The 26321-nt window shown below is 37.0% G+C and overlaps 2 protein-coding genes across 2 annotated transcripts in view; both read left to right on the plus strand.

The window, feature by feature from the left end:
- Nucleotides 1-26321, plus strand: part of LOC138308674 (nucleolar and coiled-body phosphoprotein 1-like) — a 117146-nt gene that overhangs the window by 80231 nt on the left and 10594 nt on the right. The window lies entirely within an intron of this gene.
- On the plus strand, nt 12232-23806 carry LOC138308831 (nucleolar transcription factor 1-like). Its single transcript, XM_069249851.1, has 10 exons — nt 12232-12304; nt 13373-13432; nt 15825-16009; nt 16711-16773; nt 18323-18466; nt 19820-19884; nt 20804-20963; nt 21175-21285; nt 21702-21817; nt 23663-23806. Exons 1-10 carry the CDS (start codon nt 12244-12246, stop codon nt 23772-23774), a joined length of 1077 nt encoding a protein of 358 aa, XP_069105952.1. The 5' UTR covers nt 12232-12243; the 3' UTR covers nt 23775-23806.

Genomic DNA, 26321 nt, shown 5'->3' on the forward strand with positions numbered 1-26321 from the left:
AATGTTACAAACTGTAAAACGCCTCCTACAATGTTACAAACTGTAAAACGCCTCCTACAATGTTACAAACTGTAAAACGCCTCCTACAATGTTACAAACTGTAAAACGCCTCCTACAATGTTACAAACTGTAAAACGCCTCCTACAATGTTACAAACTGTAAAACGCCTCCTACAATGTTACAAACTGTAAAACGCCTCCTACAATGTTACAAACTGTAAAACGCCTCCTACAATGTTACAAACTGTAAAACGCCTCCTACAATGTTACAAACTGTAAAACGCCTCCTACAATGTTACAAACTGTAAAACGCCTCCTACAATGTTACAAACTGTAAAACGCCTCCTACAATGTTACAAACTGTAAAACGCCTCCTACAATGTTACAAACTGTAAAACGCCTCCTACAATGTTACAAACTGTAAAAAACTAGCCTCCTACAGAAAGCCAAAGACCCATATGTTGTACAGAACTCTAATGGAAAGCGGTATCGTCGAAATCGAAGGTTCCTGAGACCTACTCGTGCTGTAGTTTTGACCACTGATGTCAAGACAATGCCCTCGCCATTGTCTCCAACGCATGGCAATACTGATGTCAGGACAATGCCCTCGCCATTGTCTCCAACGCATGGCAATACTGATGTCAGGACAATGCCCTCGCCATTGTCTCCAACGCTTGGTAATACTGATGTCAGGACAATGCCCTCGCCATTGTCTCCTACGTATACACCCCCTGGTGAAAGTGTCAAGCCCATGAAAGTGACCAGGAGTGGACGAGTAGTAAAAGTACCGCAGCGATATTGTGAAGGAAACTGACCTGTGTAAAAAAAAGTTCCATTATGTGTTCATAATTCAAGTTAATTCACTCTGAATAGTCATTCCAGGATTAAGTGCTTAAATAGAGACTCACAAACCTCTTTTTCAGGCTTCATATATAATAATAATGACTGAATGTGATAGTTATATTAGTTCTTGTTATTTTCTATATGGATCTATAGGAAAGTACGAACAGACATTTAAATCCTTCTTTTCAGGTGGTTCCAAAAGAGACGGTTGCATGCTGTTAATCAGTGATATGTGTGTAAAAAAAATATGTTCAATAACAAAAGACTCTGAAACCTCTTTTTCAGCTTTTAATATTCAAAGACTGTTAAAAACAAAATATTGTAAATGATTTATATTGCCATCAAACACATATCAGTTAGTAATATTTACTAATTAATCTAATTTTCTATAAAGGGAAGGATGTTGTATATTCATGCTAAGGTTAGCTTAAATAGTTAGCTTCCTTTTAGAGATATTGTAATCTGTCACGTGATACACAGTACTGTATGACGTATTGAATAAATGACGTCACTGGCGTTCTACTAAGATCCAACATTGAGTCGTGGTCGTATGTAACAAAAAGTGCTTTGTGCAACATTTACATACCTGTTCAAGTAATTGTACAATGAACAAATTAAATAAAAGACTTGATTTTTCATTCTTTAGGATGGAAAATACTTTTTCATTACATGAATGTAGCATGCACCAGCATATACCAGAAACATATATCATGTAGAGATATAAACGGTAATATGTCAACTTCGCTGACCAAGGGTTAGAAGTAGAGGTCGAGAATCGGACTAATACCCTTGGCTAGCGAAGTTGGGTATATGCTTATTTTTTTCAATAGAAAAAAAATAATGAAAAAACTTTAAGCTTTAAACGGTTGATCGTAGATGGCTAATAATAATAATAAACAAGAGGCCCAGAGGGCCTGTATCGCTCACCTGGTTTGTAATGCCTAGTAAGGTTCATTGTTTCTTTTCTGAAGGAATTTGAATATTTACCTCTAATTCCCCTATTGGGCCCCACTCTTTCTGCTCAAGGGGGTCAGAGCCAAAATTTATACAAGTTCTGTTCCCCTTCCCCCAAGGATGTTTCTGGCCAAATTTGGTTACAATCCATGCAGAACTCTAGGACAAGTAGCGATTTATAGGATTTACCTCTATTTCCCCTATTGGGCCCCACCCCTCCTGTCCCCAGGGGGTCAGAGCAAAAATTTATACAAGTTCTGTTCCCCTTCACCCTAGGATGTTTCTGGCCATATTTGGTTACAATCCATGCAGAACTCTAGAACAAGTAGTAGCAATTTATAGGATTTACCTAAATTTCGCCTATTGGGCCCCGCTCCTCCTGTCCCCGGGGGGTCAGAGCCAAAATTTATACAAGTTCTGCTCTCCTTCCCCCAAGGATGTTTCTGGCCAAATTTGGTTACAATCCATGCAGAACTCTAGGACAAGTAGCGATTTATAGGATTTACCTAAATTTCCCTTATTGGGCCCCGCCCCTCCTGTCCCCCGGGGGGTCAGAGCCAAAATTTATACAAGTTCTGTTCCCCTTCCCCCAAGGATGTTTCTGGCCAAATTTGGTTACAATCCATGCAGAACACTAGGACAGGTAGCGATTTATAGGATTTTACCTCAATTTCACCTATTGGGCCCCGCCCCTCCTGCCCCCCGGGGGGTCAGAGCCAATATTTATACAAGTTCTATTCCCTTCCCCAAGGATGTTTCTGGCCAAATTTGTTTTCAATCCATGCAGAACTCTAGGACAAGTAGCGATTTATAGGATTTACCTCAATTTCCCCTATTGGGCCCCGCCCCTCCTGTCCCTGGGGGGTCAGAGCAAAAATTTATACAAGTTCTGTTCCCCTCCCCCAAGGATGTTTCTGGCCAAATTGGTTAAAATCCATGCAGAACTCTATGACTAGTAGCGATTTAAAGGAAATGTTGACGGGACAGACGGACGACGGACGGACGGACGGACGGACGGACGGACGGACGGACGACGGACGACGGACGCCGCGCCATGACATAAGCTCACCCGGCCTTTGGGGACTCAGGTGAGCGTAAAAAGACCAAGAAGAACCAGCACTATGCCACGAGTCGAACCTCTATACTTCGCCGCTTTACAGGGAGATAACTAGATCAAGACGGTCATCAAGCACAAGCGTTATGATGACCCCAGAATTCCAAGCAAGCAATAGGCATTCTCTCATGCGAAAGGTTCTCGCAAAAACTGACAACAGAGCCGTGTTAGCATTGAACAGGGCACGAGAAGCAAGTGTTAAAAGTCAGGAGAACATAGAGGATTCAAGGGGAGTGGTATAGACAATGTTCGCAAGGCGTCGATCTAGAGCTTTGTGTGAAGAGGTACTTGGAGAGAATAAGCAGCGTATCGATGCTGAGGAGGGTATCAGCGGCGGTCAGGGAGTGCGTGGGGTCTCGCGTTGATGTATATTGACCTGCTCTGAAGCTACCGCGTGTGAGCGCGTGTAGTAATTACAACACCGCGCTTTATCTGCTGGTTTACGGGGCGTGGGCTAGAGGTGTAAAATGGGGCAGATGCGATCCAATGGTTTGTCTGGGTTCTAATTGAGCAGTCGACAGCGACGTGAAAGCGTATAACTGACGTCTATTGTATCCAAATAGTAGTAACTTAAATATATGTGAGCAAATATCGCTCGACACACTATGGATGTAAGTGATAACAGAGTAGGGAGTACCTCACAACACCAGTGGAGATAACAAATTAACTAGAAGCGGGAGTGCAGAGTACAGTCAATTAAGAGGAATAGATTACACGGTTGCGGGGTGAAGTATCAGGTGGCGAATTGATGCACATGCAAGATGTAGCCCAATAATTCAAGCAGGGTAAACAGAAATCTACCGTATCATCAACAAACCAACGGACGCAGAAATGGAAACATGTAACCAATTTCATCGACACAAATATTAATATTTTTGTCTTACTTGTACAGACAGGTTGTCTATCAATTTGTAATTTTTATCTATCGCGATACGGAAGATTTCTTTTCTATCGAGCTGCTGCCGGATCCGCTTGGTGATGGTGCTCGATACATTAGGGGGACCTATTTTGCGTCAGGGGGTGTTTAAGGCTTATTATGAAAATTGGATGTAATTCCATAATAAATGTTGAGACCGCAGTGCGCTTGTGTGAGATCGTGTTTCAGCTGAAAATCTTACATGTTGTTCAGACATAGAATTTAAGTCTTTAAAAGGATTTGTGCAGTCAAAAATGATAATATCAGTCTAGTATGCTGGAAATGGCTTTATTAGCACGTGTAGAAACCTCTCCGTGCCCGCGCGCGACCGGAATAACCCGTAAGAAGTCGATATCGAGGACCAAAATTCTGGCCGCCCGATTATGCATATTTTCTAGCTCTAAACCGTGTGACGTCACAATAGTCCGTGGTTTTATAGCTGTACTATAACTGGTGTGCTATCACTTACATCGACGGTCACAGGAAAAGCCGATCAACGATTTTTTATGATTAGTTTTTGAGTGAAGTTAATCGTATAATAACTTTGGCTCGAATGTAAATAACTAAAAGAGTGAAATTCTATGTTTCAAATACTCTAATTTATGCTCTAATAGCAGGTATCTTCATGTAATTATGAAAGAAAATCCACACAGAAATGAAAGTTTCGGATTTTTTGTCGAGGAGTTCAGCAACGAATAAGCTTTAATTAGATAATATTTTCCTATAGTCTGTATCTTTGATACATTGTGAATTACAAAGTTTGTGACTGTAAAATGAAATTTTACGTACATGTAGCAATTTAAGAAATCCTTGATTAAAGTATTGACGTACGTACACACGGATGATTGATCATTACAAACATTGTGTTGTGTGTTGTTAACCGAAGAAATTGAGATACATTTATTACAATACCGTAAAACGTTTCAACATATGGTAGAAAGAATTTATTTAATATCGAAATATTAAACAAAACAAACTATTTTTTCAGACCGTGCGGTCGCATTCAATTTTTAATCGATATTTGAGTAGATACTCCGATATAGATATATAATTAGCCATGCCTTTAGTTTGATGGTTATGTAATACCTGGACCAGGATGTTGTTTACCTGTACACAACGCCATTCATCGAACTCACCTGTAATTACCTGGCCGCGGGCAATTTGCTATTCGGTGGACTATATCGGGTATTTGCTATTGTCTTACAGTCAATCAGGTTTAGGACATCTGTTAATTGGATTGTGATTTGAATTATGGAAACCCCGTACATCTATGCTTTAGGTTTTTGATTGTCATCTCCATTTTTAAAAGGAAGATGTAAAAGCAAATGGAAATAAAATATCCCTGATCATACCTAGGATATATATATGTCGTACACAGGTAAAACAATAATGGAAGTTGACTTATTCAGAAACAAAAATGGTTCTAAGAACTATTTCAACTAAAGATTAAACTTTAAACATTATTCCAGTCTAATACTGTAATTACGGAATCGTGGCATATCTATATAGCAATCTACCGTAATTTCTAAGGTATTAGTAAAACTTCTAAGCATGTATTTTCACCGTTTCGAATCTACATGTATAGTCATACAAGAAGGGTTACAGCATTACCACACTAATTATATATAAATATACTTATTTTAATATCACTTAGTATATTTTTGAAAAGGTACAAGATATTATATCTATTTATGATGCCTGTATACAAGTAATTTCATTTTTCATTTGAACACCATATGTGGTTACGTTTTGGATTATACGATAAATGTTTCGGTATGATATACAAAAGGATCGACAATGAATATACTATTTTAAGGATTTAGTATGATTTTGAAATAATGAATTTAAATCTACACTTATACTGTAATTAAGAAACATATATCAGAAATATCATTGATGTATTTCTGCTTTTTAGTAAACGTTAAAGTTTCAAAGGCAACAATATAGATATACATATTATTTTTGGTATAAGTTCGGTACTGTTACTCCAATGTCACATAACTGATAAACAGTCCACATTTTATTTTTACTCAAAACCTGTGCCGTGTTTGCATCGTTGTGGCAGAAGTTTGAAATAAAACATGGATTCTAGATATATTCATGCTAAATTTTGGGATTTTACTCGTAAAAAGATAGCGTTACATTATACTGTTTTTTATTACACAGAAATTTACATAATATGCTATCTAAATCTCAGTCCAGACTGATCCGAACATCATATTGATATCGCTATCGAATTGGACTGATTATCTAATCTAAAGTTAGATATATTCTTGTTTGAATGTTTGAAATGGTGTAAATGGAATGTTTTGAAACTTAATCATAAAGCTAGAATAACCATTTACTCGAAAAACTCAAATTGTAGATCTAACGTATACGTGTATGTGCTGTATAGATGTATAGTACTAGGCTTACTGTGTGTAGCGGCGGACTACTGTGACATCACAAGACCACGTGACCGCCTAGCTCATTATCTCTGAACCGTAGTCGACACTACCCGTAAATCACGACCAAAACCAACCGATAGCACTAAAAGCTAGGCGATTCGTTGGGTGGGACTTAATTTTTCATTCATCCAAAGCAATATCCTGACGTATTATCAAAAAAAAATTTTGGCTGCACAAATCCTTTAAACACTCTTGGTCATGGAAAGTGGCGAACAACTCTGTTTGCGTAGAAAAACGTTATGTTTTCAACAGTACCGCACCAAAAATTTCAGGTAAGGTGAACCGCGAAAATAATTTGTTATAACTCAAAATCTGGGCTATGAATCACATGATCAGACACATGACTTTCGGTACTTTGTTGACATACTGCTGATCAGTGCAAGTGGACAGTTAAACGCTGACGGTAGGGTTTTAAAGTTTCATTTAAAATGAACTAAGAAATTACCTTCATTTTGGGGTATATTGCCACATCGTTTTTATAAAATCATTTGGTTGTAGCACACAATCTTTTTTAAGCATGACAAATCTTCCTTGATCAAATCAGCTTTGGCAGACGACACTCTTTATGAAATCACGTAATAGTTAATGAGATATAAGCAAAATTGTAAACATGACAAAAACAGGTCCCTGACGAATTTAGGGCACTTGACCATAATTCTGTTATTTTCTCTGAAACATAACTTTGAAATTGATAACTTGGTTTGAAACTTGTGAATCCCTAGAAATGTGGTCGTGCAACAATTACTATTTGTACAATAATCGTGTCTTTTTTAAAGCGCTATGCTTTGAAAAATTTTAATTTGATTTTAAAAATAATAATGAAATTTAAGATATAAATACTCAACAGAAATAGAAATAAATATAGTTGTCTTACATTAATTTTCTATTAATCAAGTGCAAATTGCTCTTTGTATAGCGTTATATCTCCATCCTGATTTTTACTAAAAATTGTTACTATTCTAGTATCTTGTAACTTAATTGATCTATAAGCTTAATTATGTTTGTAGTAGTTTTACATTGATTTTTTTATAATCATTGACAATAATTGATAGTATTCTTAGGACATATTCACCATATTGGAACAATATAGGTTTAGGTGAATGCCACACACAAAAACTGAATTTATATCATTGAAAATATCATACAAGTCATTACGTGGTGTTATGGAGATATTGAATTAGCCCAGGTACTGTTGTGAAAACACTTGTCAGTGTTTACAGTAAAATTGAAGCGAATGAGTGTAATGTAAGATATTTTGATTAGAGTTATTCCCCTTGATTTCCGGAACTTTATAATGATTCTTTAAGTAATTAATGACAAATCAATGTGCAGGTCTGGAATATTGTAAATAGTTTCTAATTTTACAGTTACATGTAGGAAAGATATATTAGCAAAATAAAAGTTGATTACTGTTGAAATAAATAAGTATTTAATTATTGAAATTCTGTATACCAGGAATAATTTACTGATTCTAAGTTAAGTAGTTCAGCATGATCATCAATGGGGAGCACGATGTAAGAGGCGAATCTCTGCTTTGGCAAGGTTCTGTCAGTGACCAAGCTGAATAAGTTTGGGCCCAGCTGAGTAAGTTGTGGTTCCACTGTTGCTTTCACTATTGGGTATACGTTACAGGGTACTGCAGTACAGGGCGACGTACTGACGAGTACAGGGTAACGGGGTGTCAGTTCGATACCAAGTGTTCAGCAACACAGGGCGACGTGTTACTTGAACAATGAGACAAGGTTTGCCAAAGCACTCGGTGCCGCGGTAAAAGGGTGACTCGGTATTGTAGTCACAGGTGTCTCGGTATTGGTGTCGTGATAATGTGTACTTTGTACACGAGGAACTGACTGTCATAGTGAAGCAGCCTCTTTACTTAGACCTGTGGTATTGAAGATACAGGGTGCTCAAGGTGATTCAGTTGTTGTATTTACCAGGTGTAAATGAATCGGATCATGGTTGTTAACATGTGATTATGAGTCAAGTAGACTAGCCATTTATTTGTATATATTGTTGGCAGTATTTAGTTTGTTGTGTTTAACAGTGCCTGGGTCCAAGATAGAACTTGGTAACGGACCGTACTACAGTTGTAGTTGCAGCACAGAGTAGCAACAGGCATAGTCGGTCATGCGACCGTTACAAAATATATAACTGTACATGTATTCAGTATATCTCAGTATGATAAGCGCAACTACACCCCCTTTAAATAGTTAAATTACAAACAATTCGTATATATTGATTTTTGTTACTTTTTTAGATTTTTTCTTGCTGGGTATCAATTTGGGTACACATCATGTGAAAAAAATAGAAATTTTGACACATGCTATTAATCATTTTAACAGTACAAATATGCACTGTAATAAAAATACAAAGCATCAAAATAAAGTTTGTATACTCTATTTCAAAACAAAACAGAAAAAAACTGAAACACACCATGCTGCAAATGTCACATAAGAGAAATCTGCGTGTATTGGTATCAATCAATGACGTTATAGCTATTGCTGCTATATACTGCAGGATACGCTTTAAATGAACGTCACTTTTGACACATATTTATACATTGACGGTAAATGAGATCAATGGTATTCATCATTTTAAACAATAATTGGTGTTTAATCGTGTATGTATAAGTCAAGTTAACATAAAAAATAAAATAAAATGATTTATTTTGCATTTGGTGCATGCGTAATAAGTACTTCATTTCATATAGGATATAGTGCCACAGAATTTTTTCGGGATGAAATTACAGTAATTATTTTTCATATTTTTAACTTGAAGTAAAATTAGAATCTCAACATCTCCAAAGGTGGTAATGGTGTAAAGTAAGTAACTTTTGTAACTGAAGAAAAATACTAAATCGTCTGCTTCTGTTTTTGAAAGTGAAAAAAATACCATTTGTCAGCGGTGGAGCATCTTTGATTAAAAAAAAAAAAAAAAAAATCAACAATGTTAAATTACTCCTGTTAATGCATTTGCATTAGTTATAAATAGATATATTTTCTATGTTTATAGTAATGAAACATCCTTGGGGAAGGGGAACAGAACTTAAATAAATTTTGGCTCTGGCCCCCCGAGACAGGAGGGGCGGGACCCAATAGGAGAAATAGAGGTAAATCCTATAAATCGCTACTTGTCCTAGAGTTCTGCATGGATTGTAACCAAATTTGGCCAGAAAGATCCTTGGGGGAAGGGGAATAGAGTTTGTATAAATTTTGGCTCTGACACCCGGGGGCAGGGCCCAATATTGGAAATTGTGGTAAATCCTATAAATCGCTACTAGTCATATAGTTCTGCTTGGATTTTAACCAAATTTGGCCCAAAAACATCCTTGGGGTTAACAGAATTCGTATAAATTTTGGCTTTGACCCCATGGAGCAGAAAGAGTGGGGCCCAATATTGGAATTAGAGGTAAATATTCAAATTCCCTCAGAAAAGAAACAATGATCCTGTATTCAGAACATTACTTGGCATTAAAAACCAGGTGAGCGATACAGGTCTTCTGGGCCTCTTGTTTGACAGATATATTTTAAATGACGAGCATCAAATCGGAAGTCGTGAGTTTCAACCCCTCTCGTATTCTCTACTGTATATATATAATGTATCTATGAATTTCAGTAAGGCTTTTGATAGAGTTAGTCTTTTAACTCACACTTAAGTTACACCATTATGGAATTAAGGTCAATATAAATATCTGGATTAAAAACTTTCAGTCTGGTAGATCACAAACTGTGGTTCTTGAGGGAGAATCCTCATTTAGACACAGTTTGTGGGCCTACACCATAACACTTTCTCAGGCAGATTTTTTACTTAAGGCTATGTAAAATCATATACTTGAGTAAAAAATCTGTCTGAGAATATAGTGTCCCTCACCTTCAAGTCTCAGAGATCTGGGGCTGCGGTGGTCAAGTTGTTAAGATGTCACAACATATTACCACAAGCCCTCCACCTCTGGGATGCTAGTTCGAATTTGAATCCCATGTGGTTGACTCCCTTGGTAGTAGGGAAGCGAAACAAAAAATGCCTTTCTATCCTGGTAAATGTGAAGTTCATTCAATACACAAGACCAGAATTTTGAAACCAGCTCTCCATAAGTACTGTACATTTAATGTACACTCGCAACCCAGAGGTGCAGGGCAAAAAACTTATATTGAAAACCACTTGCCTGAATTTGAGATATTAGTCTAATTTTACCCAAAACAGGGAAATTAACATTAAAACCGGGCAAGTTTACACCAATATTTACTTGCCTGGGATCATATTTTACTGGTCTCGGGGCTATCGGACCTGGGATATTTGTTGCTCGAGGTGGAGAGCCAGCTGTATTACCGGTAATATAGCAAGACATATATTAACCACTCGGCCATCGCGGCCCCTCATTTTTAGCTCACCTGACCCGAAGGGCCGGTGAGCTTATGTCATGGCGCGGCGTCCGTCGTCCGTCCGTCCGTCCGTCCGTCCGTCCGTCCCGTCCGTCTTCCCGTCCGTCAACATTTCCTTTAAATCGCTACTATTCATAGAGTTCTGGATGGATTGTAACCAAATTTGGCCAGAAACATCCTTGGGGGAAGGGGAACAGAACTTGTATAAATTTTGGCTCTGACCCCCAGGGGGCAGGAGGGGCGGGGCCCAATAGGGGTAATAGAGGTAAATCCTATAAATCGCTACTTGTCCTAGAGTTCTGCATGGAGTGTAACCAAATTTGGCCACAAACATCCTTGGGAGAAGGGGGACAGAACTTGTATAAATTTTGGCTCTGACCCCCTGGGGGCAGGAGGAGCGGGGCCCAATAGGGGTAATAGAGGTAAATCCTATAAATCGCTACTTGTCCTAGAGTTCTGCATGGATTGTAACCAAATTTGGCCAGAAACATCCTTGGGGGAAGGGGAACAGACCTTGTATAAATTTTGGCTCTGACCCCTCGGGGGCAGGAGGGGTGGGGCCCAATAGGGGTAATAGAGGTAAATCCTATAAATCGCTACTTGTCCTAGAGTTCTGCATGGATTGTAACCAAATTTGGCCAGAAACATCCTTGGGGGAAGGGGAACAGAACTTGTATAAATTTTGGCTCTGACCCCTCGGGGGCAGGAGGGGCGGGGCCCAATAGGGGTAATAGAGGTAAATCCTATAAATCGCTACTTGTCCTAGAGTTCTGCATAGATTGTTACCAAATTTGGCCAGAAATATCCTTGGGGGAAGAGGAACAGAACTTGTATAGATTTTGGCTCTGACCCCCTGGGGGCAGGAGGGGCGGGGCCCAATAGGGGTAATAGAGGTAAATCGTATAAATTGCTACTTGTCCTAGAGTTCTGCATGGATTGTAACCAAATTTGGCCAGAAACATCCTTGGGGGAAGGGGAACAGAACTGTATAAATTTTGGCTCTGATCCCCCGTGGGCAGGAGGGATGGGGCCCAATTGGGGAAATAGAGGTAAATCCTATAAATTGCTACTTGTCCTAGAGTTCTGCATGGATTGTAACCAAATTTGGCCAGAAACATCCTTGGGGGAAGGGGAACAGAACTTGTATAAATTTTGGCATTGACTACCCGGGGGCAGGAAGGGGGGGGCCCAATAGGGGAAATAGAGGTAAATCCTAAAAAATTCTACTTGTCTTAGAGTTCTGCATGGATTGTAACCAAATTTGGCCAGAAACATCCTTGGGGTTAACAGAATTCGTATAAATTTTGGCTTTGATCCCCCATGGAGGAGAAAGAGTGGGGCCCAATAGGGGAATTAGAGGTAAATATCCAAATTTCTTCAGAAAAGAAACATTGAACTTATATTCAGAACATTACTTGGCATTACAAACCAGGTGAGCGATACAGGCCCTCTGGGCCTCTTGTTTGAATTTTGAACACATTTACAACTAAGTCAGAATTATAACATTGTTTTTCATTCCATAATCAAAGCCTCTGTAGATTTTTTATAACCATATTTTTCTTGCATCCCTTTCGCTTCAGCAGAGCATCAAATGGAGAGCAAAAAAGCAAAAAAGAAGTCAAAGAAAAAACATAAAGAGAAAGATGAAAAATGTAAGTACATATGGTCTTTTTTGATTTGACATTTTAATATTATTATCTTGAGAACAACCCCAGAGAAAATCGATAGTGAATTCAGTCCGCCATTGTGTTGCGATTGTAAACAACCATGCTTCAGTCGGCAGATTTTCTATGAATTAAACAATATTATGATTGAACGTGCATTTGGTACGTAATTATTTTCATCTTTATTATATTTTCATTACATATTGTATCTTTTAAACACTTTTACAATAATTTTTTTGATGTATTACTTAACTAAACTAGCGAGTAATACTTACGATTTTCACATGATAATCATGATGTAATAATGCAAAAACATCATCATGATGTAATAATGCAAAAACATCATCAGATTTTGGTTTTCATCCAGGGATAAGTTGCACTGGTGTATAAGTCGAACTCCCGATTTTCAGGGAAAAAAGTTGTGACTTATACTCTGAAAAATACGGTAAAACCGATACTTCTTCTGTATTTTCCTGTTGTCTGTATTTAATAATCAATGTCATATCCACAAGATACTGGTGTGAATTGGTACCATTATTTAGTTGGTCCGGACAATCATATGGCCATTTACTAAACACACTATATTTGATTCATTATTATTGACTGTTTACAATTATTTGTTTTTTTTATTGTATTCCTTCAGATAATGATATGATAAGAATCGTCTCGTGTATGTCATTTAAACCATAGCTATGCATGATTTTCTCATTATTTCCTTTATTTTGATATAACATAGGGGCTAGCTATTATAGCAAAGAAATATCATTTTAAGAAATTTCTTGAGATATGATTTGAAAAAACTAGGGTCCAATAATAATTATTTTGCCTTCCTTAAAATGATCACTGAAATCGTTATAGTATTAGAGTTAAAAAAAAGGAAACTGTGTTATGACTGGTCCACTACGATGCTCTACAATACGCTACAATACACATTCAATATATGTATCTATATGTATCGTAGAGCACATAACAGTTACAATTAGATTAAAATAGATTGAAATTACTTATTGCAATGAATATAACTTTATTAAAGCACCTTGATTGATTTCCTTCCAGCCTCGAATGATTTACCAGCGACACCACCAGCGCCTGTGTCAAATGACCATAACAGCACAGGTAGTTATAGCAACTCAAACTTAAATATACAAATCATAGATTTTATATTCTCATATAAAAATGATAATAACACACATGATTTTAAAAATGTAAAAATATACAAGTTGATTTCAAGGTAAAACACAATGAAACAAAGACGTAAAATGTTATAAAATTTGAACTAATCTGGTTTTTTTTGACTGATTTGTGTACATGGTAAATAATCTTGATTTCTTAAATATATAATGTACAATCTGACTAAAAAACAAACTTTATTTTATTTTGTTTTATTTCTATTTCAATACAATAATTTACAAAAGTAGCATCAAGTATCAAAAAGAACGAAATATGAATTGGAAACAAGTTTAAACATATAAGTCCAAGCCCATATTCTAATTCTTATGCCTATTCCGTTTAGAGGAACCAACAGCATCCCATTAGGTGTCACTGTTTTATAGAGGAACTGACAACATCCCATTAGGGGTCACTGTTTTATAGAGGAACTGACAACATCCCATTAGGTGTCACTGTTTCATAGAGGAACTGACAACATCCCATTAGGTGTCACTGTTTTATAGAGGAACTGACAACATCCCATTAGGGGTCACTGTTTTATAGAGGAACTGACAACATCCCATTAGGGGTCACTGTTTTATAGAGGAACTGACAACATTCCATTAGGGGTCACTGTTTTATAGAGGAACTGACAACATTCCATTAGGGGTCACTGTTTTATAGAGGAACTGACAACATCCCATTAGGGGTCACTGTTTTATAGAGGAACTGACAACATCCCATTAGGGGTCACTGTTTTATAGAGGAACTGACAACATTCCATTAGGGGTCACTGTTTTATAGAGGAACTGACAACATCCCATTAGGGGTCACTGTTTTATAGAGGAACTGACAACATCCCATTAGGTGTCACTGTTTTATAGAGGAACTGACAACATCCCATAAGGGGTCACTGTTTTATAGAGGAACTGACAACATCCCATTAGGTGTCACTGTTTTATAGAGGAACTGACAACATCCCATTAGGGGTCACTGTTTTATAGAGGAACTGACAACATCCCATTAGGGGTCACTGTTTTATAGAGGAACTGACAACATCCCATTAGGTGTCACTGTTATATAGAGGAACTGACAACATTCCATTAGGTGTCACTGTTTTATAGAGGAACTGACAACATCCCATTAGGGGTCATGTTTATAGAGGAACTGACAACATCCCATTAGGTGTCACTGCTTTATAGAGGAACTGACAACATCCCATTAGGGGTCACTGTTTTATAGAGGAACTGACAACATCCCATTAGGTGTCACTGTTTTATAGAGGAACTGACAACATCCCATTAGGGGTCACTGTTTTATAGAGGAACTGACAACATCCCATTAGGTGTCACTGTTTTATAGAGGAACTGACAACATCCCATTAGGGGTCACTGTTTTATAGAGGAACTGACAACATCCCATTAGGTGTCACTGCTTTATAGAGGAACTGACAACATCCCATTAGGGGTCACTGTTTTATAGAGGAAATGACAACATCCCATTAGGGGTCGTGTTCTGATGACCTTTATACTTTCTATAACACATTTCAAATACATTTTCTTCATCCTAGCTACATTGACTAAAGATGTCATTTATATCCCAGCATACAGTATATATACAGTGGAACTTGGTTGATACGAACTGGGATAATTTGACAACCCGGCTTAATACCAAGTACTTTGCCGGTCCCGGCCGAATTCCCTCTTTCTCTTTGTTTAAATAACTCGGATAATTCGAATTCGGAAAACTTGATGAACCCAGATAATATGAAGTAAATTTTGAGTCCGAAAGACAAAAATCATACATAAAATGTTCTTATAACTCGAAATGAGAGTTTTTGGACAACAAGTTCTCTGAAAATGCTGATTTTCTTTTTCATAAATCTGCTGTAGAACAGCATTTCATAATATATATCTCGGTTTTATTGTTATAATTTGTTATAACGGCGATTTTGACATCTCTCTTGTTCACATCATTTTACGACATGGAACTAGTCTATATATACCAAGGAAGGAGATAGTCAGTAGACTTGAGAACTCGCTTAATTCGAACACCCAGATAGCTCGAAATTTTATCTCGGTCCCTTGGAGTTCGTATTAACCGAGTTCCTCTGTATATTTGAGTAAAGTGACATGAAACTTCATCAGAACGTGACCTCTAAGGGATGTTTGATGCAATGGAGAAAATACATTGTACCTTTGTAATTGTTTAAAGCAGGTCTTTGGAGTTGATAAACTTAGGTAGATATCCTTAGTTGTAATTCAATGTAAGGAAACATGATTCATCATGATGACATCTGAATGTTTTGATGGCTGTCATCTTTTAAATACAAGATGAAAAACATTTTTTTTTAATTCAGGGGCTTGGTCACAGGAAGATGTTACAAAGCTGCTGGACAATATTGAGGAGAACTATCCTGAAAAGGCTGCAGGAAGGGAGGTATCATATCGTCGCTCGATGCCGAGGATTAAATGGGAGAGAGTGGTGGTGGAGCCTTATACACCAGAGGACTGCAAAGTCAAGTTTACAGAAATCCTCACTAAGGTATGCATCACCAACTAGCTACCAACACTAATGTGTACGTAAGACCCAGGGCCAGAGGCCCAGAAAAATCTCAACAGCCCTCTGATTTTTTGTTGCAAAGGGCCCGTTGGGCCACTGAAATTAGACTGTTTTAAAAATATAATACCTGGGTATTTAGGATTTTGTTGCAAAACCGATATACTATTATTTGTTTCATTTATCAGTTGTGATAAACTTGTTCCTTATAATGGGTTATTTTCACCACTTGCAAATTTCACCATTTGTACGCAATAGCTTACCCTTACTTAACATACGTATATTCGCAAGTTTATTTTTCGCCATGCTATGGTATGACAAAAATAGTGATAATTAGACACTGGCGAAGAAAACCTGTAATACAGTTTGTTTGTTTTAGACAAATGAACTTATTGTCGGCTGAATACAGAGTTGGTGCAATAAGGGGCAATTTTAGCCCCAGAATGTATAAAAATTCAAATAATATCAAATCTTACAACGCCAGCATTCCAAAGGAGTTGAGTATCAATATTTTCGAATTCAAAGATGATTTTTTTACTATTAGAGTTTGTAGATGGATTAAAAGATGATTTTTATACATTCTCTTGAAAAAATGGCTCGAAAAATGCAGCAGCTTTGTCCAAACTCATTATTTTGTCAACAGAACCAAAATAAAAGTATAATTGATATTTTTGTTCCATTTTCAGGTGAAATCCATACGTTCCCTCTCAGAGATGGTTAAAGCAGCCAGAGCAGTCAAGGTAGTGGATGTAAGTTTTGATAGTAGACAAAATATAGGTTACACAGGGATGAAAATGTTCAGACAATTGGCTGATTTCAGCCTTTTTTACTTTCAGAAAATAGGTTCCTGGTACCAGTAATTCCATATAATTTTCCCCCCAAAAAATAAATTTCAGCCTTTTTCATAATTTTTCATTTTCATCTCTGGTTACAAGATATGAGATATCCAAATGTTGACCTCATGTTAGTCTACTCGGGATTTTTCTGCATTTCTGTCAGCTTTTTCAATAGATTTTAGTCGATGAATATCAGAACTCTGTCCCTGTTGTTTACTTAGGGAGAAACAAGTGACCTGTGACAAACGTTACATTTATATAGGATCAATAGAAATGACTCCTTGAAACATTGTACAGTGTATATATAATGCTTATACACATTTTAGATTTCTATTTCAAAACAAAACAAACGAAGATTAGAATTCGCAGCTTTAAAAATTGAATGAAAATTAAAATCAATTGAAGAGATGTAGATATTAATTTGCAGAGATAATTTTTCTTGTTTTTACATCCATCGTTAAATTCGCAAAAGTAAATCGCACACGAAAGAAAGTAGGTTTACAGTACTCAACTTAGTCAGTTGTACTAGCCGATTGATCCTGTTCTTAACCTCATCTAGAGTCAATAATTGTATCACGTTCACCAGTTGGGTATCCGTTTTCAGTGTCTGAAAGTGACTGTGAATTTTCCATAGACAATTGGTCTACAGAGTAAGAAAATTCTATGGCCCCAGCCATTTTTAGCTCACCTGGCCCAAAGGGCTGGTGAGCTTATGTCATGGCGCGGCGTCCGTCTGTCCGTCCGTCAACATTTCCTTTAAATCGCTACTTGTCATAGAGTTTTGCATGGATTGTAACCAAATTTGGCCACAAACATTCTTGGGGGAAGGGGAACAGAACTTGTAGAAATTTTGGCTTTGACCCCCCGGGAGTAGGACAGACGGGGCTCAATATGGGAAATAGAAGTTAATCCTATAAATCACTACTTGTCCTAGAGTTCTGCATGGATTCTAACCAAATTTGGCCACAAACAACCTTAAGGGAAGGGGAACAGAGTTGGTATAAATTTTGGCTTTGACTCCCTGGGGGCAGGAGGGGTGGGGCCAATAGTGGAATTTGATGTAAGTATTCAAATTCCTTCCGAAAAGAAACAATGAACCTGTATTCAGAACATTACTTGGCATTACAAACCAGGTGAGCGATACAGGCCCTCTGGGCCTCTTGTTTCATAGAACTGTTATAATATCACATACATGTACATGCTATAGCAACAAAAACCAAGGGATATTGCTAAATTTACATACAGATTTTTCATACGGAATTTTATTCTTCATCCTTGTCAAGCATTTAACTACATACAGATCGAAATCAGACAGAATTTGTCCAGGGTTGCAGAATAAAAGAATTTTAAGTCAAAGCATAGCCAATACAGCGAACATGATAAGATTTTACATAGACTGACCAGACTTTTTATAGCCTTGGCCCATCGGGCCACCTATAATCGAGAACACTGCTTTTTACAGGTACCCTATGTGGGTGTGAAGCCCAAGCCTCCAACAACAGTTTACATGATGTTTTGTAATCAGTATCGTGAGAAACATAAAGGGGAAACTATAGTGATCAGTGACTTATCTGCCAAGTACCGAAATCTGTCGGAGAAAAAGAAGGTAAGAACTACATACAAAACTATTCAAGCTATTCTGATAAGATATCTAACTTCACCTCCTCTGATAAAGTAGTAGTTTCGAACTGGGAACCCAAGAATACAAGTCCAAAAACTGTGAAATCTACTGAATTAACATTTTTAGCCCACTGTCATCACATTGTGGGTTATTAAAATCGCCAAATTTCTGTCCTTCCTTTTGAACTATTTCTCAAAAGGCACTGACCTTAGTTGTGCATATTACATTTTTGGACCGATCTGTCAACAAGACATCTGACAGCCATTTTGAAACTGCAGCCATTTTGAATTTTGATAATTGAAGTTTGTTAGCACTATTTCTCAGAAAGTACTGAAGGATTCTTTCTCAAATTTCATTTGTAGGTTTCCCTAAGACACTAGCTGTGCATTTTGGAATCAATCTGCCAATAAGATGGCTGACCAGCCACCATTTTGAATTTTGATAGTTGAAGTTTGTTAGCACTTTTTCTCAAAAAGTTATGGTATTGAAATATGAATTGCAGATATCTTATAGGAACCTTGACGGTAAAAAGAAATTACAATATTATAACCATTTATTCATTGTGCGGGTTTCAAATCTCTTTTCGTCCGTGGTCCATCCGTCCGTCCGTCCGTCCGTCCGTTAACAATTCTTGTTATCAGTATTTCTCAGAAAGTACTGAAGGGATCTGTCTCTAAATTCATATGTAGGTTCCCCTAGAGACCTAGTTATGCATAAAGCGTTTGATGACCAATCGGTCAACAAAATGGTCGACAGGCCCCCATCTTGGATTTTGATACTTAAATCTATTTCTCAGAAAGTACTGAAGGGATCTGCCTCAAATTTCATATGTAGGTTCCCCTAGGGCCTTAGTTGTCAATATTGCGATTTGGGACCGAATGATCAACAAGATGGCCACCAAGGAGCCATCTTGGTTTTTGATAATTAAAGTTTGTTACTGCTATTTCTCAGAAAGTACTGAAGCGATCTGTCTCAAATTTTATGTGTAGTATATGTTTGAAAAAGTTTAAAAAGTAGAGAAAAGATCCATCTTTCCATTGTCAGACATAGATCATTTTTTGGTGGGCGCCACGATCCCTCTGGGATCTCTTGTATATTTATAACCACACAGCAAAGTAAGGTGCCAGTGCGTAACACACATTTATAACAAACATGCTGACAACAAATTAGTGGTTATGATGTGATAGTTCCTGTCAATGTTCTTATAAAATGTCTGTTATATGTATATAAAGAAATAGGATACTAACGCAGTAATGTCATTGGTCCCCAGACGTTTTTATAACCTTTACTATACTGATTAATTAAAGTGTATTACACTATTTCCTATTTACATTGTAGAAAAAATTGGAAAAGATGTATGAGAAGGAAAAGTTACAGTACAAAGAGGAAATGGCAAAGTTCATGTAAGTGTTTAGAGAACAATATTGTACAGACATTTATAGATAAAAGATACAAAATGTAAAACTTTCTACCAAGTTGTGAATACCAGTAATCAAAACATGTTTTTGTTTCTTCAAATATTCCTTTTTCTTCTTTGTCCAGTTTTCTTTATCAGTATTTAAGTTTTGTTCTGTCAAGTTTTGCTCTGATAAAACACACTGCATATTGTTCTTTCACATTAGGGGTCACATTCTAAAGAGATTTTTGAACGCCTACTCAAATTTATGTACTGCCGTACAGAAGCAGCCTTCAAAACATCTACACATTATATTTATTATCATATTGCACATATGAGAGATATCAAAGAAACTTATTTTTTCGATATTGCGCGATTGTTTTTTAACATGACATTGATCTGTGGCAGTTTTCAAAATGTATGATATTTCATCCAACATTACCTCACTAGTATGTTGATGCCTGTATGAACCTGAATCATTATGTTTATGCATACAGATACTCTTGTATCTTTTATAACGGCTCCTTAGAGTGTTTTTGTTATAAATCTGACTATCTGATTGGTCATTTCTTTTGCTTCATTCAATTATGAAGAAAAAAAAATCTGAGATTGGTGTGAAAACCTGACTTAATCATGACGTCTGCTGACACAATAGAGACATCAATGTATATTGATTAGAAAAAAGGAAAATGAAAAATATTATAAAAAAACAACATTATTCTTACACAGTTTGCAAACAAATTTTTCATACCCCAATGAAATTAAAAAAATAGTGACATCAGTGTTTAATTGTGCTAAGGTATGATTTGGGACTGATACTACTCAGAGAGGTTGAAAATTTGAACCAGCATATCATGTAGATGTTGCTGTATTGAAGCAAGTTTTCATGTATTTTCATCAGAATGGATATCATGTGTTGTTACTAGGGAACAAAACCCAGATATATATTCACCCAAGAAACCAAAAACCACGACAACAAAGGTCAAAGATCCAAAAAAGGAGGTTGTGAAGTGTCCGAAGGTCATCACGCCGGTGTCGCTGTATGTTGCAGATCTGCTGGAGGAGGAAATGGCTAAAAATCCGAAAGTGAGTTGATTAATTTGTCATAGTGTCATTGTAGTGAGACTTCACAGGAATATTCTAGTTGGATAAAGTTATTTAAACAGGTCAAAAAACATGCCTGTTTTCATTTATTCCGCTTCGATACTCACAAGTGACCATACAAAAAGCAACTAATGATTATACTATACACTTCCGTTCATACACTGTGGTGTCATTGGATTGATTTATTTTTCAGGCTGACAAAATAGAAATACGTAATCGTCTGAAGGCAGCATTTGCCGCTCTTAAGGACGACAAACAACAGAAGTGGCTGGATCAGGCAGTCTTAGCTAACAAAGATTTGAAGGTAATGTAATGTATATATGCCGTAATTAGCTTCCTATAACAATATTATGTAACTTTTACTCTATACGCACCCTATCTCCCGTTTTCAAGGCCTCAAGTTCACTACCCTTATTGAATTTCTTAATGAAATGCAGCCTGAAAATATATTTACCATATGCATCAACATACTGTCTTTATTAATTTGATTTTTTTTTTTGGCAAAAATTTTTTTAACTACGCTTTGTGCAATAATTTTGTGAAGGTTATGCTCCTTAGAGCATTGTGTTTAGTTTTTAGTACCTAATTAGAAACAGGGATAGAGGGAGAACAGTGTTACCTATATCATATGTCATATCGAGGTCATCTGTCTTGTATTATAAAAAGAAGGTGCAAGCTCTTTTTTTTGCAGATTTTAAACATGTAAAAACGTTTTTGCAGGCACGGCTGAAGGCATATGCGGAAAAATATCCACACCGTAAGACACACACATTAACGATGTTGAAACATGCACGGAGTATTTCAGACAAAGCTCTAGGAAAACCAGAAAACCCTCGGTAAGTTAGACAATGTTTGGAGTGCTAACCATTAAGTGATACTGTTGTCCCAATTCTGTATTTGCACATTACAGAGTTATATGCCCTTGCGGGTAGGTATTGATTGAGACGTCATGTGTTTGCGAGCGTAGGGTCATAATTTTCAGAGACAAGAGATCCCAGAGGGATCTTGGCGCCCACCAAAGAATGATCTTTGTCAGACAAAGGAAAGAGGGATCTTTTCTCTGCTTTTCAAACTTTTACTACATATTACTACATATGAAATTTGAGAAAGATCCTATGAGTACTTTCTAATATCGTAACAAACTTCAATTATCAAAAAACAAGATGGTTACCTGCCGGCCATCTTTTTGACCGATCAGTCTGATATGCAATATGCACAACTAAGGTCCTAGGGGAACCTGCACATGCAATTTGAGACGGATCACTTCAGTACTTTCTGAGAAAAAGTGGTAACAAACTTCAACTGTAAAAATCCAAGATGGCGTCCTGTGGGCCATCATATTCACTGATCGGTACAAAAATGCAATATGCATAACCAGGGAATTAAGGGGAACCTGCAAATGAAATTTAAAACAGATCCCTTCAGAACTTTCTGAGAAATAGCGGTAACAAACTTCAATTGTTAAAAAAATCCAAGATGGTGGCCTGTCGGCCATCTTGTTGATCGATTGGTCCCAAAATGCAATATGCACCACTAGGGCCCTATTTCAGAAGAATCCCTTCAGATTTTTTGGAGAAATAGCGGTAACAAACTTTAACTATCAAAATCCAAGATGGGGGCCTGTTGGCCATTTTGTTGACTGATTGGTCATCAAATGCAACATGCACAACTAGACCCCTAGGGGAACCTACATGTGAAATTTGAGAGAGATCCCTTTGGTACTTTTCAGAGAAGTAGTGGTTACAAACTTTAACTATCAAAATCCAAGATGGCTGTCTGGTGGCCATTTTGTTGACTGATTGGTCAAAAAATGCAATATGCACAACTAGGGCCCTAGGGGAACCTACAGAAAAATTTGAGAAAGATTCCTTCGGCACTTTCTGAGAAATACCTGTAACAAGAATTGTTATGATGGAAGGACGGACGGTCGGAAGGATAGACCACGGACGAAAAGCGATTTGAAAAGCCCACCATCTGATGATGGTGGCTAAAAATACATGAATTGTGTTCAAAAATAATGATACCTACCTCCAAGGGAGCTTACTCTATTATATTCAAAGATGGAATACTGTTGTGTGCATTGTGTGTGACAAATATTGACATAGTTTATACTTAGTCATGATAGTAAGTAACCACACACAAGTCAGCTGCAGATGGGCAAGTCGATGGCCCCACATATTACTACAAGCCCTCCACCTCTGGGTTAACAGTTTGAATCCCACATGGGGCAGTAGCGAGGAACTGACTGCTGGTTGGTGGTTTTTCTCTGGGTGCTCTGGCTTTCCTCCACCAACAAACCTGGCAGGTCCTTACATGACCCTGGCTGTTAAAAAGACGTTAAAATAATAATACCACACCAACTCAAAGGAGCCGCGCTACCACATACAAGTTGGCCATAGGTGGTATCTCCCCCATTTCTAGTGGTGGAGATCTAGAGATGATGTTCGATGTAAATGGATTCCTTTATTCCCCACAGCACTTGGTCCTATTCATTCTTTAATAAAGTGACCCTCGGCCTGTTGACTTTATGATCAGGCATGTTCTGAGATAGCAGAGGTGTTAGTTGTAGTCATTCTCAGTGTTTCTTCACAGATTTTCTAATGTAAGGCGAGGAACAATTGACAGATGTAATCTATAAAGTCTATTGTTCTTTCACATCTATTTTTGTTCTGTTTAAACAGGTCTGCATTCAAGATATTTACACAGAAGAACATCACTAAGTTAGCTCATCTCCCTTACCGTCTGCAGCAGAAGAAAAATACGGGAACAGTGGAAATCCTTGCGGCTCTCTGAGAAGATGGAATATGAAAACCAAGCCCTCACAGTACGTTGTAACTGGTTTCAGATTTATTATAGAATCACTATACAAAATCAAAATCTTAATCAAATACATCCACTATTCTGTATTTGCATATTACAGAGTTATCTGCCCTTGTGTGTGGGTATTGTTTGTGATGTCAGGTGTTTATGAGTATAACATCATTCTTTTTGGAGAGTTTTACTAGTTTACTAGTATCCCTCCAACTGTGGGCCATGATTAGCCGAGTTCAGGTATCTGACCATTTTACCACAAACCTCCCAAATCTCTTGGCTGTTTGATATTGACAGATCACCAGCTGTCAATAAAAATCGCCCGGATACCACACATAACCTTGAAATTTGTAATGTGTATGTTTTATCTTTGCGTGTTTGTCTGTGTTTTACTGGCTCATCGATAACTGAACTCTTTTAGGGCCAAAATTGACCTTTGCTCCGACATTGAATGGGTACAAATGTGTGCGTGGAAGCATGAGATGTGGCTACATACCTACTTGTGATTCGGTCAATAGGTTTACCATGGCCTAATTTACGAACACTCCTTTTACCTTAACTTAAAATTCCTCATAGAAAAGCATTACAGATTTTAAGGAAGGCTCCTTAACTTAAGGATTTGTTTTGAGTTTTGAAGATTTTGTATACATAAGCCCTGCCCTTTTCTAGAACGGCCATCCCATTACCAAATTTCAGTATGTAGTACTATCAATTCTGAGGACATTAATTGGATTATATAATAAGGTTTTGAAAACTTGGTTCAGTTTATTATGCATAAAATGTTAATCAAATTTTCTTACTTACACAGGAAAAAATGGCATATGCTAAAACAGTACAAGGTGTTCCTACAGAATCTACCTAAGCCGTATGAGCGTAGGGACATAGAAACGTACAGGGTAGGTTTACATGGGTACAAAAGTGCATGACTATCTCTCAGAAATCTTCTATCTGTCCTTCAGAGCTTCATCATCGCAGCTAGGTTTCCGCATGTTTACACATAGTTCATAAATTATACAACCTAAAAAAAAAAACCACAGAAAAAGAGATATGTTTGTAGAGATATTAAAATTGGAGCACTTATACATGGGATACCTATTATTTGTTAATTGTACCATTTTTAGGAATTGACATTTTGGATACAATAGGTAAACATTGTGTAAATGTATATTTTTCTGTGCACTTTGATACCCGTAAACTGGGCTTTGTTTGGGCTCTTCGAAATGGCGTTCTTATTTTTAAAATCGAGATCAATTATTTTAAGAAGTTAAGATTTTGTCACAAAATGGCTGATTCACCTTTCGTGCAAGTAACGTCGACAAGCAATGTGAGAAAATAACTCTTTCATATGTAAATTATGTAGGATAGAACTATTCCACCCTCGGGTACAGAATTTTGGGTCAGAAACCTCGGCAAGCCTCGGTTCTGACCCAAAATTCTGTACCCTCGGGTGGAATAGTTCTATCCTACATATGTACATATGAAAGAGTCATATAATCTCTCAGAAATCTTCTATCTGTCCTTCAGAGCTTCATCATCGCAGCTAGGTTTCCGCATGTTTACACATAGTTCATAATTATACAACCTAAAAAAAAAACACACAGAAAAAAGAGATATGTTTGTAGAGAATTAAAATTGAGCACTTATACATGGGAACCTATTATTTGTTAATTTTACCATTTTTAGGAATTGACATTTTGGAGTACAATAGGTAAACAATGTGTAAATGTATATTTTTCTGTGCACTTTGATACCGTAAATAGGGCTATTTTGGCGTCAAAATAGGGTGGTTAAATTTTGGTGTGTTTTAATTTGGCGTTTCTATGTGTTCTGTGTCAAATTTTGGCGCACACTCATTAGAATGCCAGGTGATCAAATATCGACATGTTGTCGATCAAAGTCATGGAATTACAATCCACGCTAATTTGGGTTAATAAAACGATGTGATCACGTTCAAAGCCATATCGATACTGAGACAACCCTTTGAGATGTTGGTCTTCGATAGAAATGATAAATACTCACATACAATATATACATGTTTTCATGCATTTTATTGAAAGAATCAAAGTACTCAAAGTACTGCAAATACAACGCAGCAGAACACAGAAAAATAGTATGAAATCAAAATGCATTTCCAAAATCAAAATATAAACCATATTATAAAGACTTTAATATCAATTATTTCAAGAACATTCAACTGATCGCAGAAAATACATATGTTTTGTTTGACATTTTTCCTTAATTAATGTTCATACATGAAAATTACAAATAAAACAAAAGTCTTCATTAAAATGAGTTTTTATCCTTAATATACTCTTGTTTCTTATGTTGCACATTACACTTATTTGGTAAAACCATGTACATAAGTCTCCTGACTTCCAATGAGGCCGAAAACCTGCGAATGTACATATGAGGGCAGCCTTATAAGTTATTTTGCCTTTACCTCAGATCTGTGTTTAACATTCATTTAATGACATTATTTTTAAAATATTTCCAAACAGGGGGCATAAAATTAATTGCCACTGAGTTAAA

Source organism: Argopecten irradians, chromosome 15 (assembly GCF_041381155.1).
Source record: "Argopecten irradians isolate NY chromosome 15, Ai_NY, whole genome shotgun sequence".
Taxonomy (NCBI): domain Eukaryota; kingdom Metazoa; phylum Mollusca; class Bivalvia; order Pectinida; family Pectinidae; genus Argopecten; species Argopecten irradians.